The sequence below is a fragment of the Jatropha curcas genome, chromosome 3 (assembly GCF_041381405.1).
Source record: "Jatropha curcas cultivar XTBG-Jc1 chromosome 3, XTBG_Jcur_1.0, whole genome shotgun sequence".
NCBI lineage: Eukaryota > Viridiplantae > Streptophyta > Magnoliopsida > Malpighiales > Euphorbiaceae > Jatropha > Jatropha curcas.
Genome location: NC_143153.1, coordinates 15,120,616 through 15,136,219, shown reverse-complemented (window position 1 = coordinate 15,136,219; position 15,604 = coordinate 15,120,616). Strand labels below are relative to the sequence as shown.

The 15,604-nt window shown below is 35.2% G+C and overlaps 1 protein-coding gene across 4 annotated transcripts in view; it reads right to left on the bottom strand.

The window, feature by feature from the left end:
* Nucleotides 1–15,604, bottom strand: part of LOC105640164 (Small GTP-binding protein) — a 40,830-nt gene that overhangs the window by 9,005 nt on the left and 16,221 nt on the right. For all 4 annotated transcript variants that reach the window (XM_012224406.4, XM_012224407.4, XM_012224408.4 and 1 more), the window contains 7 exons: nt 14,586–14,740; nt 14,423–14,480; nt 5,867–5,947; nt 5,700–5,786; nt 4,856–4,927; nt 4,619–4,753; nt 4,423–4,496 (listed from right to left, as the gene is read on the bottom strand). In XM_012224406.4, coding sequence (XP_012079796.1) covers nt 4,423–4,496; nt 4,619–4,753; nt 4,856–4,927; nt 5,700–5,786; nt 5,867–5,947; nt 14,423–14,480; nt 14,586–14,740 — 662 coding nt within the window. The remainder of the gene's footprint in view (nt 1–4,422; nt 4,497–4,618; nt 4,754–4,855; nt 4,928–5,699; nt 5,787–5,866; nt 5,948–14,422; nt 14,481–14,585; nt 14,741–15,604) is intronic.

Below are 15,604 nucleotides of genomic sequence, written 5' to 3'. Positions count from 1 at the left end.
GCCAAATTAGGTTAGCGTTTGTTTTGTGTTTAGCAAAGCCCATACCAAGGATGGTTCCTATTTGGCCAAGTCTGCTGTCAATGGGATAGTTGCCCTGCTTAGCTACCATATATTATTGGAACAATATCAATAGGAATGCCTGAAACAATTTGGGAATTCTGATAAAGTGAACCAACTTCAATATTTTGCAATGAAGTGCTTGAACGTTCAAAACCAAAAGTTGATGATGAATAGGTCAACACAAGTGCTGAGAGATGGAAGAAAATATGTTAAAGCAAGATCTTTTTGTCATATCAACACTAAGAGGCAAGAGGATTAAAAATAAGCATTAGTGATCAAATGCAAATCAGATGACAATTAATAAGGCTTGTGAGCATTTTACATTTTAAGTCAAGGATTTCATCAAACTTATGTAAGCATATTCCATTTTTTTTTTTTTTAGCATAGTATACATGACAGTTATATTTGTAACTCACACACAAAACTCTTGGTGAATTTCCATCCTCTTCCTTAAGCCTTTAAGATAACCCGTTGAAACCATAGAAAAAATAAAGGGCTAAACACTAATATATGGTATCAAACTGAAAAAGCTCTCAACATCCAGAAACTGTTTTCTCATTTTGATCACAATTATATATCCAATACACACGCACAAAAAATGGAATAAGACAAAAGTAAGATTTTACAATATCTTTATGGGCCAGGTTCGATTTCTAGGATGTTTATCTAATTTGAATGCTGAAGCACTTGGACACAGAAAATCAAACTTGATTCACAGCATATTATTATCTATATTACTATATATATCTAAAGGGCGTGGGAAATCACTGTTGCCATAACAGTGTTTTGCGCACTATGCCCTTTTATTACCCATTAAAATTACTTTCTGCCATAAACATTGGCTTAATTGCAAATATCTGTGTGTATGTATATTTGTAGCATTAATTAGTATAAGTTGGTAATCTGGTGCAGAATAGGAGAAGTTTAATTAGTTAGAATTATCATGGATGGGTGAATGAATGTGAAATTTTAAAATTAATTTATTTAGTAAAGCATAATAATCTTAAAATTTAAAATGAACTTCTATTATGTAATACTCTCTTTGTTCTACTTTATAGCAACATTTCCTATTTTATAAAAATTAAGAAAATGATTGGAACATGTTGATTTTCTAAAAATATACATAGTATAATGCCTAAATTTCACTTTTTAAAATTAAAACTGCCCATTTAATTTTAATACAAAACCAATACTAATTTTATCTCATATTAAAGCACCACCATTAGAGTACTACTTTCATTTCATTTTTTCATGTCTTGATATAATGAAAAACTTTTAGTCATGTGCATATTTAAAATTTTAATTTAACTACAATTAAAATAATGATAATATACTCTATTTTTATAACACGATTTTTAAAATACATCTATAATATAAAATTTATTATAATTAACCGGCGCATCATGCCGGGGTTTTATACTCGTATTTATCTAATACAGTATGTCCTTCCAAGTCATATATTTGTTAGGAAGCATGTCAAATTGTGGGCTGAAAAACGCAGCACAAACACACAAATACAAGATCCATAAACAGAACCTCTTTTCGGCAAGCCATCCATCCTAATGTGATGTAAAACTGAGGAAGAAATTGAAACATAAAGGAAAATAGGTTTCTTGAACAGGGAAGAGTACCCTCAATATACTATAGCAGTTGGAAAAAAAATATTTAAACAAAAACTCGCCTCTCAACAAGCATTCAGCCACAATTGCAACTCAAAATTAAGTATTAGATGAATTAATTATTTCAACTATAATCACTAATCGACATAAATTTTGAGGCTGTATGAGTAGTGAATTGCCAATTCAAAACCATAGTTGTTAAAGGCGCTAGGCGCACTAAGGGGCAAAGGGGTCTTAGACCTAGGGGCAATGCGCAAGGCAAAGGTGCGCACCTGAGTGAGGTGAGGCACAAAAATAAAGAAAAAATTGGAAAAATATAAAATAATTCTAAAATTGAACAAACATTCATATTAATAATATAAAACATATAAATTCTTAAATCACACTATTTAATACTTGGAATATCTAAATATAATTGAAAGTAATGCATAATAAGATGTTAAGAATTGTAGCATAGCTTTAAATAAATAATAATTTCAGCAGCCCTAAACTAAAAGTAATAACCATTAGCCTCAATTCAGCAACACAAATCAGCAAAAAATTCACCATCTTAACAGCTTATAATGAAGCTATTGGACTTGAAAGAGAAGGGAGTAGAAGCTGATTGTTGAATCAAATTAAGAGAGGGATATTAAGAAAAAATCAAAAGAATAGTTGAGAGACATATCTTTCCTTTATGTTAATCAATTGCTGAGTTGGAGGGAAGACTTCTTTGTGAAGGCTTTAATTGAGGGCTTTCTTTGATTGTCGATGAACTGGTGTAGAGGAGTTTGAGGTAGAGTGGATCTACGTTATTTCTTCTGCAAATCTACGAATATCTTCTACTTCTCTTACTTTATTTATTAATAGAAGTCTATATAAATACAACCACATATATTAAAAAGAAAAACCCTAAAAAATCTGTTGAAAAAAAAAAGGCGCTCTTTTTTTGTGCTTGCGCTTGTGCCTAGGCGAGGGCTTTTGTTAAAAGGCGCGCACCTCAGTAAGGTCGCCAGCCTTTTAGCTCTGGAGGCTCCAGGACCTGCGCCTCGAGTCAGGCATGCCTTAGGTGCACTTCACAACTATGCTCAAAACATTATCAAACCATGTATATTTCTTTTCTTATCATTTAAATCAACTAGTTAACTAGTAAGAAAAAGAAATTTAGTATCCGAAGAAATGGAAAGAGATGTTTTTATCTCAGCAACAGAAGCCTAAGCTCGTGGAATTGTTGACCTTGTAGCATTTGCCTAAGAAATAGTAGGAAACATAAATGTCTCTCCATCCATGCCACAAAACAATGTCAGTGCTTAAAAGAAGAAAATTCTTTTCTTTCTCAAGCGTCAAAGTGCTGAAATAGAAAGTACTTTTTATCTTCTCATTGTCTTCGAAAAGTCATGTTCTCCTCTTCTATGCTGGGTCTTTGACTGCCCTTAGCTTTTCTAGACTATTTCGACTTTATAACAATGCAAGGGACAATTTGATGCTATCAGCTGAAAGCTTTTATCAAATCCATAAAATATGTTAGCTTAAATGTGGCATTTATAAAACTTAAGATCCAAAGTAAGGCAACAAAGTACCACCAGTGCACCTAGGGGCGTGCAACTTGTCTAGGGCCGTAAACCCTCATCCTTGGCACTTTGCAGTTGCACCTTGTCTCTGGCGCATTTTGAGCAACATTGCAAAGTGTAGTGAATCAGCCTTTGCAATTAGCTACTAATCCAACTACTTCTTTGGCTTTTGATATCAAAGCATGAGAATTTTGGCTTAGCTATTTCGTAAGAGACTTTAGCTACAGACAATCCTTTTTCTTTGCGTCCTTTCATAGCCAAGCAGCGAGTAACCTAAATTGGTGACAATGCAAGCAACCCCCATAAAATCCTCTCCACCCTTTCTAATTGAGACTACATGCCAAACCCTTTTATCGTTAAAAGATCAAATCCCCACAGTTCTACAAATTAAACCCTCCAAATATCATGGTTAAGCTGCAATCTTCTTGCTGAGAATTTCCAGCAACATATTCGATTACGGTCCTTGTTTTGTACTCAAATCCCAATTAAATCAAAAACTAATATGTTGCTGAAACCTTATTCTAATCTCTACCAGAACAAATAAATTTAAATCCATAATAGTTGCGTTATCTTCTACATGAACCTTCTCCTCATCAGGTTCTAAGTCTGCTTATGGAATAGCTGCTTCAAGACAAGCAGCTCTGAGAAATGCTACTTAGGAAGAGGAGGCTTCTTTCCCTAGGAATAGTTGCTTGATATAATATCACTAATATTTGATTCGGAGGATCGGATGAAAGAGCAAATTCTTATTCTTCATTACTTTTTCGTAAGACACAAGCTCTATAATGCATCCATCCTATACTACTATGAAAGGAATGTTGCCCTCTTCAGTGAGACACAAGCTCTATAATGCATCCATCCTATACGACTACAGAAGGAACATTGGCCTCCAGAATGATTCTCTTCATTGCTAAACCATTCTAACAAGTGATATTCTTCAAAAAATTTCGTGATTCAATTGTTGGTGATTAGATGGAATATTTTCATAATTCTCTTTCAGACTTCTCTGTGACGCTATTGTCTTCTGTATGTACTTGAAGTAATTAGGAATTTGACATGGACCATCAAGACACATTGTTTAATCCTTTTATGTTTTTACACATGGTCGCTAACGATTACTAGAACATGCAAACATTCCCACATGTGAACATTACGCCTAAGCTCTTCTTTTTACAAAACAAATTGAAACTTACCCAACAAAAGTATATTCCATGCTAGCATATCCTTTACTCCTGGACTTCAGCTGGTCAAAGAAATCACCTACCATCTGTGAAATCAATAAGCCAAAAACTGAGTGAAAAGAATAAATTGTAATATGATACTAAAAACAAGCCTAATCCAGTGACTTTTGAGGAATTTGACAAAGAGGACTACAAAGCCAACCGTTACCTCAGCCAGGGGTAATTCATATGTAAGAGATGCTCTACTCTCGGTTATAAATTTCATTTCTTTAAAATCTCCTCTTCTATCTTGAGCAAGCTCCATAAGTGGACCAATATAATCTTTTGGAGTAAGCATTTCAATCTGTTTGGTGTTTACATAAAGCCCAGAATAAAATTATATGTATTTTATGTGACTGAAAAGGAATTATAAGGCTAGATAATATCTCATGTATAATGGAAAGACCTTCACAAATGGCTCCTCAATTGATGTCCTTTTTCCTGGTTCAGGAAGTAAAGATGGATTTGAGCACTCAACCTTCAAGAAAATTCTTGTTGTAAGCAAAAGATTATGATGAGAGATAAGTTGGACAATTAGTTGGCTAGAACAAGCATATGTAATCATCAAGACAACAGCAGAAACATGATCAAAGAACTAAAGCAATGTTAACATAAGTTAAATGATAACACAAATTTTGAGAGAACGCATGGCTGTTATTATTCTGTAATTGTTGAAGGAGAAACACATCACAAATTGACGAACTTAAGATTGCAGAATATTATTGCCATAATAAGCAATGTTAGCATAAGTTAAATGATAACATGAATTTCTAAACACGGTTGTCATTATTCTGTAAATGTTGAAGGAAAACTGCATCACAAATTGACAAACTTAAGATTACAGAATATTGTTGCCATTATAGAATATTATTGGAAGTCTATTATTCTAAAGCAGTAACACGTATTTTCAGTGTACATGTTACAATAATTATTGTCGTCATTATATGATAATAACTACTATCAGTTTTTATATCAAAAAATAACAAAAAAATTTGTACTATTACCAGCACTTTTGATCACTATCATTAGTGATTAGTACTATTGATCATCCATTTTATTGATAATTCATTTTGATGCTGCAAAAATGAAGTTTGGAAATAATATAAGAGATAGAATGAAGAAGCTTTGTTTCTTGGTCAATATATGCCAACTTTCATCACGTATAAACAGTGAAAACTCATATCTCAGGAATCAAATCCATTTATTCTTCTTGGATCAATAATGAATAGAGTTGAGGAAGTGGAAATTACAATATCACCGTTTACGCAGTTCACTCTGTATACAACACTTGGAGCGGTAGTTATTAAGCTCAGATTGTATTCCCTCTCAAGCCTTTCCTGCATAGTCAAAATTTTCAGGGTTAGTTTTAGTTTTCCATAGATTAAACAGAATTAAAGGCAGCTCCAATAAATCAAACCTGAACAATTTCCATATGGAGAAGACCTAAGAACCCACACCTAAAACCAAAACCCATGGCACTTGATGTTTCAGGCTCAAACTGCAAAATTAACGCACAAAAAGGAGAAGCAATTCTAAATTCAGTAACATACGAATATCAGTTTATACTTTTATTTGAGATAAATAAGAAATCCTTTTTTAGAAGGGGGGAAAAAGAAAAAACAATGCAAAAGTTGGTACGACTCTATTAAGTAGGAGCATGCAAGATAGAACTATGCAAGATGAAAAAAGCAAAAAGATACAAGTACAGAAAAACCTAGTTTCTTTATAAATAAATAAAAAATTGTAAGGCATCTGACTGAAAGAAGAAGAAAAAAAAAATCCAAAGTTGGATTGGTTGCTTTACATAGATTCTTTTCCTCAATATTGTTACATTTAAACCTGTTGAAATCTTTGTGATTAAAGTAAACATTGTGTTTCCTAGTTTAGGTTTATTCCTAATTAGTGTAAAGATTGTATTTCCTAGTTTAGGTTTATTCCTATTTAGATTGCTTCCTATATTGAAACAATTTTTTGTATATATATAGTGGAGTAGAGGTTGAAAAATATAACACAATTGAAAGAAATAAAACATATTCTTTCCTGTAATTTCTACATGGTATCAGAGCCATTGCTGTGAATTTTTTGGCGACAGTTTCAATTTGCAAAGTGGTCTGAGACCGGCGCCTGCGGTTGTTTCCAGCGAGCTCCGTCAACGATTCTTGTTCCGGCGACCTCGACTCGGTGTGGCGACTCAGATCTACTGGTTCTTCAGCACCAGTTTTTGCCTTTTTTGGAATTTTTTCCCTTTCCACCACTGCTGCTGCCTTTTACCGCTGCTGCCTTTTTTATCGCTCCTGCCGTTTAATTTTTTTTTTTTTTAAGATATGGTTGACGGAAAGAAAGTAGATATGGTTTTTCTCTCAAAGAGCCCCTCACTTCAGATTAGTCCGGTGAAGTTAGATGGAACAAACTACCTGGCTTGGTCTCGGTCTTGTTTATTATTCATTGAAGCTAGAGGTTTGCAGGAATACCTTGATGGTGGAGCAACTAAACCAGTTTCGACAGATCCGGCTTTTAACAAGTGGAAATCCGAGAATTCTCTTATTATGTCTTGGTTAATAAATTCCATGCAGCCAACTATTTCCCGAGGATATTTGCTTCTTGATACAACTAAGAAGATATGGGATTCTGCTTCACAGACGTATTCACAAACTGGAAACTATGCTCAGAGGTATGAATTGCGACAGAAAGTTCATGAAACCAAGCAGGGAGATCTGACAATCGCTCAGTATTTTGCTGAACTTGGTGGGTTATGGCAAGAACTGGATTATTATCAAGACTTTCAAGCAAAGATGTACTGATGATGCGACTCAAGTTCAGAAGTTGATTGAAGTAGAATGTGTGTATGATTTTCTGGCTGGCCTAAATAACGAGTCTGATCAGATTCGAGTCCAAGTTCTTGGACGAGATCCTTTTCCATCCTTACGACAAGCATACTCATTTGCACAACAAGAGGAGACTAGGAGGAACGCTATGGTTCACAGATCTACCATTGACAAATCAGGGTTGATTGCTAATTCTACAAGAGAAAAGAGCCGTTCTTCAGATAGAGATCAATTATTTTGTGACTATTGCGGTAAGAACAAGCACACTAAGGAGTTCTGATGGAAACTACATGGACGCCCAACTAAGGGACGTTAAGGAAAGCGGGTCAGTTCTTCTAGACCACAGGCACACATATCTGATAGTGGAGCTTTATCTGAGGAACCATCTACTGCTGGAAGCTTTTCTGATAAGGAGATTCAGTCCCTGAAACGATTGTTGTCACAGCTTGATTCGTCCTCAACCCAGACTGCAGCCTCTAATTTTGTTAATTCAGGTAATGCTTTCCTTACCTTACTTGCAGAAATTGCAAAACCCTCTTGGGTTATAGATTTAGGAGCAAATAAATATACAACAGGCTCTAAAAAACATTTCCTCACATATTCTAAGTATCAAGGCACAAACAAAATTCGCATTGCGGATGACTCCTTAGTACCAATTGCTGGCACAGGTTCTATTGACTGTACTTCCAATATTAAACTCTCCTCTGTTCTTCATCTTCCTAGATTTCCTATTAATCTGTTATCTGTTAGCTTAATCACAAAAGCACTTAATTGCAAAGTAACTTTTTACCCTACTCATTGTATATTTCAGGGACTGAACACGGGGAGAACGATTGGCAGTGGTAGCTTGCGCGATGGACTGTATCTGTTGGATGACGTTTGTCATTTTTCAAATTCGGGTACCAGTCAAGCTTTGTTAGGAACTTCTAGAAATCCTTCCCATGAAGTTATTCAATGGCATTGGAGATTAGGACATCCCTCTTTTTCTGTTTTAGGACGTTTATTTCCCACTTTGTTTGCTAAATGTGATTTTAATTCATTAGTATGTGATGCTTGTGAACTTGCCAAACACACCAGGCATTCTTATTCTCCAATTAATAATAAGAATTTGATTCAATTTGCTACTATTCATTCTGACGTTTGGGGTCCTACTAAAACTGTCTCTCTTTCTGGTTAAAGATGGTTTGTGACCTTTATTGATTGTTGCACTAGATTGACTTGGGTTTATTTGAAGAAAACAAAAAATGAAGTTTTTTCGTGTTTTCAGAACTTTCATAAAATGATTTGTACTCAGTTTGATGCGCATATTAAAATCCTAAGAACTGATAATGGTACTGAATACATGCATGCAATTTTTCGTACCTATTTAGATTCTAATGGTATTATACATCAGACTAGTTGTGTCAATAACAGTGCTCAAAATGGAGTAGCGGAAAGGAAAAATAGAAATTTATTGGAAGTAGCTAGGTCCTTTATGTTCACTGTGAATCTTCCCAAACCATATTGGGGGAAGCTATTACTGCTGCTTACCTTATCAATCGTATGTCTCTTCGTACGTTAAATGTTAAAACTCCATTAGAGGTTCTTCAAGGAAAAAACTCTTATATTGTACCTCCTAGTGTCTTTGGTTGTGTTTGCTTTGTTCATCATAATGGTCTAAGCAAATTAGATCCTAGAGCCTTGAAGTGTGAGTTTGTTGGTTACTCTACTACTCAAAAAGGATACAAGTGTTATCATCCTTCTTCTAGGAAATACTTTATGAGTATGGATGTTACCTTTCGGGAGTTTGAATCTTATTTTCCTTCCCAGTCACCTCTTTAGGGGGAAAAATATCAGATAAAAGAGGTGATGGATGACATTTCTTTCTAGGGGGAGATTCCTGTAGACATAGATAGTAAGAGAGAGCAACAACCCAAATCTCTAGGAAGATTGGATAGACCTGATTTGAAAACCTACACACGGCGGATTAATACAGATGCAACCATGGAGCATGAGACCTCTGATCAACCGTCCTCTCCAATTTCAGTCCCTAAAGATACAGAAGAACAAGAACTTGGTGAGTCTTCTTTAATTCCTGTTGATTCTGATCCTAATCTTGATTCCAGTCCTTCTGACAATGACCTTGATATTTCTATTGCTCTTAGAAAAGGAGTTAGAACATGCACTAAACATCCCATCTCCCATTTTATCTCCTATAATGCTCTGTCCCCTTCCTATAGAGCCTTTGTTTTGTCTATTTCTTCTGTTTTTATACCGCAGGATTGGCAAGAGGCATTACAGGACTCAAAATGGAAGGCTACAATGGTTGAGGAGATGAGAGCTTTGGCAAAAAACGAGACATGGGATATTGTAACTCCTCCACCAGGAAAGAAGCCAGTTGGATGTAAATGGGGTTTCACAGTTAAACATAGGGCAGATGGTTCAACTGAGAGGTACAAAGCTAGATTCGTAGCCAGAAGATTTAGTCAGACCTATGGAGTTGATTATCAGGAAACATTTGCCCCTGTAGCGAAGATGAACACAATAAGAATTTTGTTGTCTTGTGCAGTCAATCTTGACTGGGAGTTACATCAATTTGATGTTAAAAATGCTTTTCTACATGGTGATTTAAAAGAAGAGGTGTATATGGAGATTCCTCCTGGATTTGATGATGACAAAACCAGAGGAAAAGTTTGCAAGCTGAAAAAGTCATTATATGGGCTGAAACAATCACCAAGAGCATGGTTCGAAAGGTTTAGTAAAGCTATGCTTTCTTATGGGTACATTCAGAGCGATGCTGATTGTACTTTGTTCATTAAACATCATGAAAGTAAGATCACATTGCTTATCGTTTATGTTGATGATATAGTGATGACCGGAAATAATGAAGAAGAAATGACCACTTGAGAAATTTGTTAGCTAGGGAGTTTGAGATCAAGGATTTGGCAAAGTTGAGATATTTCCTTGGGATAGAAGTTGCTAGGTCAGAAAAAGAGATTTTTATTTCTCAGAAAAAGTACATCCTTGATCTCCTTAAAAAAATTGGTATGTTGGGATATAAACCTGCAGAATCACCTATTGAAGCCAATAATAAGCTTCAAGCTGGAGTGGGAAGTTCAGTTGATGTTGGCAGATATCAGAGATTGGTCGGGAGGTTGATTTATCTTGCCCATACTAGACCAGATATTGCCTATGCTGTAAGTTTAGTGAGTCAGTACATGCATAACCCTCAGGAGTCTCACTTAGAAGCAGTGCATTGGATTCTAAGATATTTAAAATCAGCTCCAGGTAGAGGAATTTTATTTTCTAAACATGGCCATTTAACAAAAACAGGCTATACAGATGCGGATTGGGCTGGTTCACTTGATGACAGGAGATCAACCTCAGGTTATTGTGTTTTTGTTGGAGGAAACCTGGTCACATGGAGAAGCAAGAAGCAGGCTATTGTTGCAAGGTCTAGTGCAGAAGCTGAATATAGAGCTATAGCACAGGGAATCTGTGAACTTCTATGGTTGCGCAGATTACAGGAAGAGTTAAAGTTGGTTGAAACAACAAATATATCCTTATTTTGTGATAGTAAAGCAGCCATCAGTATTATGAACAATCCAGTCCAGCATGATCGAACTAAGCACATAGAGATTGATCGTCACCTTATAAAAGAGAAGATAGTTGAAGGTTTTATAAGTGTCTCCTATATAGCTTCAAAGAGCAACTAGTTGATGTTTTCACAAAGGGTTTGCATAGCAAGTTGTTTCATCCTTTAGTTTGCAAGTTGGGCATGAGTAACATCTATGCACCAACTTAAGGGAGAGTGTTGAAATCTTTGTGATTAAAGTAAATATTGTGTTTCCTAATTTAGGTTTATTCCTATTTAGATTGCTTCATATATTGGAACAATTTTTTGTATATATATAGTGGAGTAGAGGTTGAAAAATATAACACAATTGAAAGAAATAAAACATATTCTTTCCTTTAATTTCTACAAAACCCAAACGTTAAACTCTAGTATACCAAAAACCATGAGAATAAGGTCCTCAATCCTATATTGACCTTGAATCTCCTTCAAAGCCATAGACTTCAAATTCTATCTCTGCATAAACCCCAAACTAAGTGAGATGGCATGCAAACATAGCCATTAAGCTTTGTTGTGGTAATGATCAAGCAAATATTTGGATCAAATTCTTACTATGACTATTCGCCTATAATCGTCTTGTAAATCAGAAGCTGGAAGATGTTACATAGTTTGATATAGGAAGACTTAAAGAAAGTTTCCAACTAAACTATAACTTATGTTTTATAAATTTTCAAACGATGGTCTTGTGCAATTGTGTATGTTTAGGAGTTTATTCTTTATTGTAAAGGGTAGTGTAGAAATTAGAGAGAATGTTTGAAGCTTTACTTGATTATTCCCTCAAGCATGTAGGGTCTAAATAGAAACAAGAATCACTACAAATATGGTAACATAATCATAATCATAATCATAATTACAGAATCACAACTTTTAACTCTAGAATCTCTAGAATATATTTTAACATATATTCTAACACTTGCCCTCAAGCTGGAGCGTACATATCATATGCTCCGAGCTTGTTCCAAATATATTCAATCTAAGTACGTCTAAGAGATTTGATAAGAATATTTGTCAATTGATCATTCGAATTGACGACGAAGGTAACAATACAACCTAACTGAATCTTCTGTCTAATAAAATGACAATCTATCTCTATATATTTCGTTCCTTCATGAAACATTGGATTTGAGTCACAAGGACTGTACTATCTCTCCACTAATTACCTAGTGATAATGCTCGAGAATATTTTTCTCAACCATTTAGCGAGTTTGTCTTCTTAGGGTATCCTTCATCAATCCTCTTGTGCATATACACCTCAACAAAATGGACTTGCCGAACGAAAAAATCACCATCTCATTGAAATTATGTTCCACTTCATTTTTAAGGGATGCAGTTTTTACTGCTTGTTTTCTTATTAATAGGATGCCTTCTTTTGTATGACAAAATCAAGATCCTCATTCTATTTTATTTCCTAAATAAGATCCATTTCAACTTCCTCCTCGTGTCTCTAGTTGTACTTGCTTTATTCACGACAATACACCTAGAAAAGACATAACTTCAGCCCAAGTCAATTAAGTGTCTTCTTAGGTTATTTTCGTTTACAAAAAGGATACCAATGCTAGGACCCTATTTCCTGTAAATTTTTTTGTCTCTGCAGATGTAACCTTTGTCAAGACTACTCATTACTTTCTAAATCAATCAACTCATCAAAACTCAATTTTGAAGTCCTTCCTATCCCTATTTTTCCAAATCCAGCCACATCTTGACCTCTTCAAGTCTATTCTTATTGTCCTACTATTGACCTTGTTTTGGATACAGGTACACAACCTAGTGACTCATCTTCTACGTCAATCTCACCTCCTACACCGGTCGTGCCAATCACAGAGGCAGCTACCCCTCCCATTACTCTTTGAAAAGGTATTCGTTCCACTCAAACCCTCATCCTATTTACAATTTCTTGAGTTATAATCATTTATCTCCTTCCTATTATGCTTTTGTTCCCACCTTGTCTGTTGTTTCTATACCTAAGAATGTCAATGAAGCACTTGCACATCCTAGTTGGTCCACAGGTATGACTGAAGAGATGATTGCTTTTCACAATAATAGCACTTCAGAACTTGTTTCATTGCCTCATGGCAGAAGTACCCTTCGGTGTCGATGGCTTTACACTGTCAAAGCTAATCCTGATGGAAAAATTGACCGTTTGAAAGCTAGGCTTGTAGCCAAGGGGTACACACAGATTTATATCCTTGACTAAAGTGATACTTTTTCACCAATGGCAAAGATTGCTTATGTCCGACTTCTCTCTCTGTCTGGCAGCTATCAATCATTGGCAAAGATTTATATCCTTTCGTCAACTTGATATTAAAAATACTTTCCTTCATGGAGAATTGGCTGAGGAAGTATATATGGAGCAACCACTTGGTTTTGTTGCTCAAGGGGGTCTAGTTTGGTATGTCAACTACGTCAATCTCTATATAGTTTGAAAAAATCTCCATGTGGGTTTGGAAGATTTAGTGTTGTTGTTCAACAATTGGCATGATTCGAAGTGAAGCTAATTATTCATTTTTTTATCGACATGGAGACCATGGTAAATGCACTTACTTAGTGGTCTATTTTGATGATATTGTCATAACAGGTAATGATCATAAAAGGATCTCCCAACTTAAGGAACCTTTACTTAGCCTATTCCAAACAAAAGAATTGGGAAAAACAAAATACTTTTTGGAGATAGAGGTAGCACAATCCAACACACGTGTTGCGATTTCACAGAGGAAATAGGCACTAGATATATTGGAAGAGACTAGCATGATAAATTGCAAGCCTGTGGATACTCTTATGGATCCCAATGTGAAACTTGTTTGGGGAAAGGACGAACCATTTAAAGATCATGTTTGATACAGAAGACTTGTTGGTAAGCTTAATTATCTCACAATCACAACAGGTATTTCGTTTGCACGAAGTGTGATTAGTCAATTTCTCCAATCTTCGCGTGATAGCCATTGGGATGTTGTTCGCATTCTGAGGTATATCAAACATACCCCTGGGCAAGACTTAATGAAGACAAAGGTCATACACAAGTAGTTGGCTACTCTTATGCAAATTGAACAGGCTCTCCATCTGACAGACAATCTACTTCATGCTACTGTGTTATGATTGGAGGGAATCTAATATCTTACAAAACTAAAAAGCAGGATGTTATGGCCAGATCAAATGTAGAAGCGGAATATCGAGCCATGACATTGGCAGAATATATCCTAGAGATCCTAGAGTTATAGCTGTGATTCTATGATTATGATTAGGATTTGTAAAGATTGTATTACCATATTACCATATTTGTAGTGATTCCTGTTTCTATTTAAACCCTACATGCTTGAGGAAATAATCAAGCAAAGCTTCAAACATTCTCTAAATTCTACAGTCTTGTCTAATATATATAGTTATATTTTAGCAAGATTGACTAACATTCAAAAGGTATGAAAGCTCTGCCACAAAGTGACTAAGATTCAAGGAATTTATATATAATTATCCCATTTTCCAAAAGAGCATTAACCTGAATTACCTTTAATGCAGTATGTACACCTACAAATTAATATACCTTTAATGCAGCATCATTGAGCTGAAGTTTTTCCAATGCATCACGTAGCTCAGGAAACCTAACAGCGAGATATAGAAAGATAAATAATTCCAAAGACATCAATGTGCAGAAATTACCAAAAAATTAGCTTAAAGAACCAATTTGGAAAACAAAATGTCAGTACCGGTCTGCATCAACTGGAAACAGGCCACAGAACACCATTGGAGTGGCTTCCTTGTATCCAGGTAGTGAGATTTCTGCCTTTCTATTGTAGTGTGTAATAGTGTCACCCACCCTGGCATCTGCTACTGATCTTATGGAAGCAGAAAGGTAACCTACCTGGAGAGGAACAAGCACAAGATTAGGAAGGGGACAACTTAAAATAAGAGTTCAATATAAAAGGCTATATGAGAGTTTCTGAGCCTTCAAAAAATAGAGAAAAAGAAAAATAATGCCCCCTCCAAACAGAAAACACAGAAAAAATAACAACTAAGAGGGGATGAGAGGAGTAATTGCTTCTTTCTTTTCCTCTTCAGTGAAAGCATAACCGAGAATTACCACAAGGAATGAGCGCCGCCACGATTTCTCAGCCAAAAGAAGAGTTCATAATTCTCTTAAATTTGTTTCTTTTCCTATAACAGGGGAAAATGAAAGAGAAAACAGAAAGATATGGCTTTAAAAATTCTTCTTTCCTTTTGGGACTAGCTACCAGCAGAAGAAATAACAGAATAATGCCAGACCAAATAAAAGTAATTCAGTCAAATGGTAAAGAGCTACCAATAGAAGAAGATCAATCATCCAAGAAAGATAAAGAAAAGGCAGCAGAGTGGAAACTAAAAATAAGCACATAATGTAAGGAAGATAACTTCAGAATTGACTGCACTAAAAATTTTAATGAAAAAACAATGATAGAAAGACTACACAGAATTAGACGATTTTGTTTGGTGCAATTATTCAGTTCTCAGTGACTAATGCTCATACAATTAGAAATCGACTTGTAGCTTCACCATTTTCCATTCTAAACAAGTCATCAGTTGAATAATAGATATAACCAGTTGAGAATCAACAGCGCCCATTACACAAATGTTTCATTTCCTCCCAAAATAAGTATATAGATCCAATCACTAGGATTGGATTATTAACTAATAAGGAGCAGGTATCAGAAAAGATGATTCTCTTTTGCTTTTGTTGTAAGAACCTGGA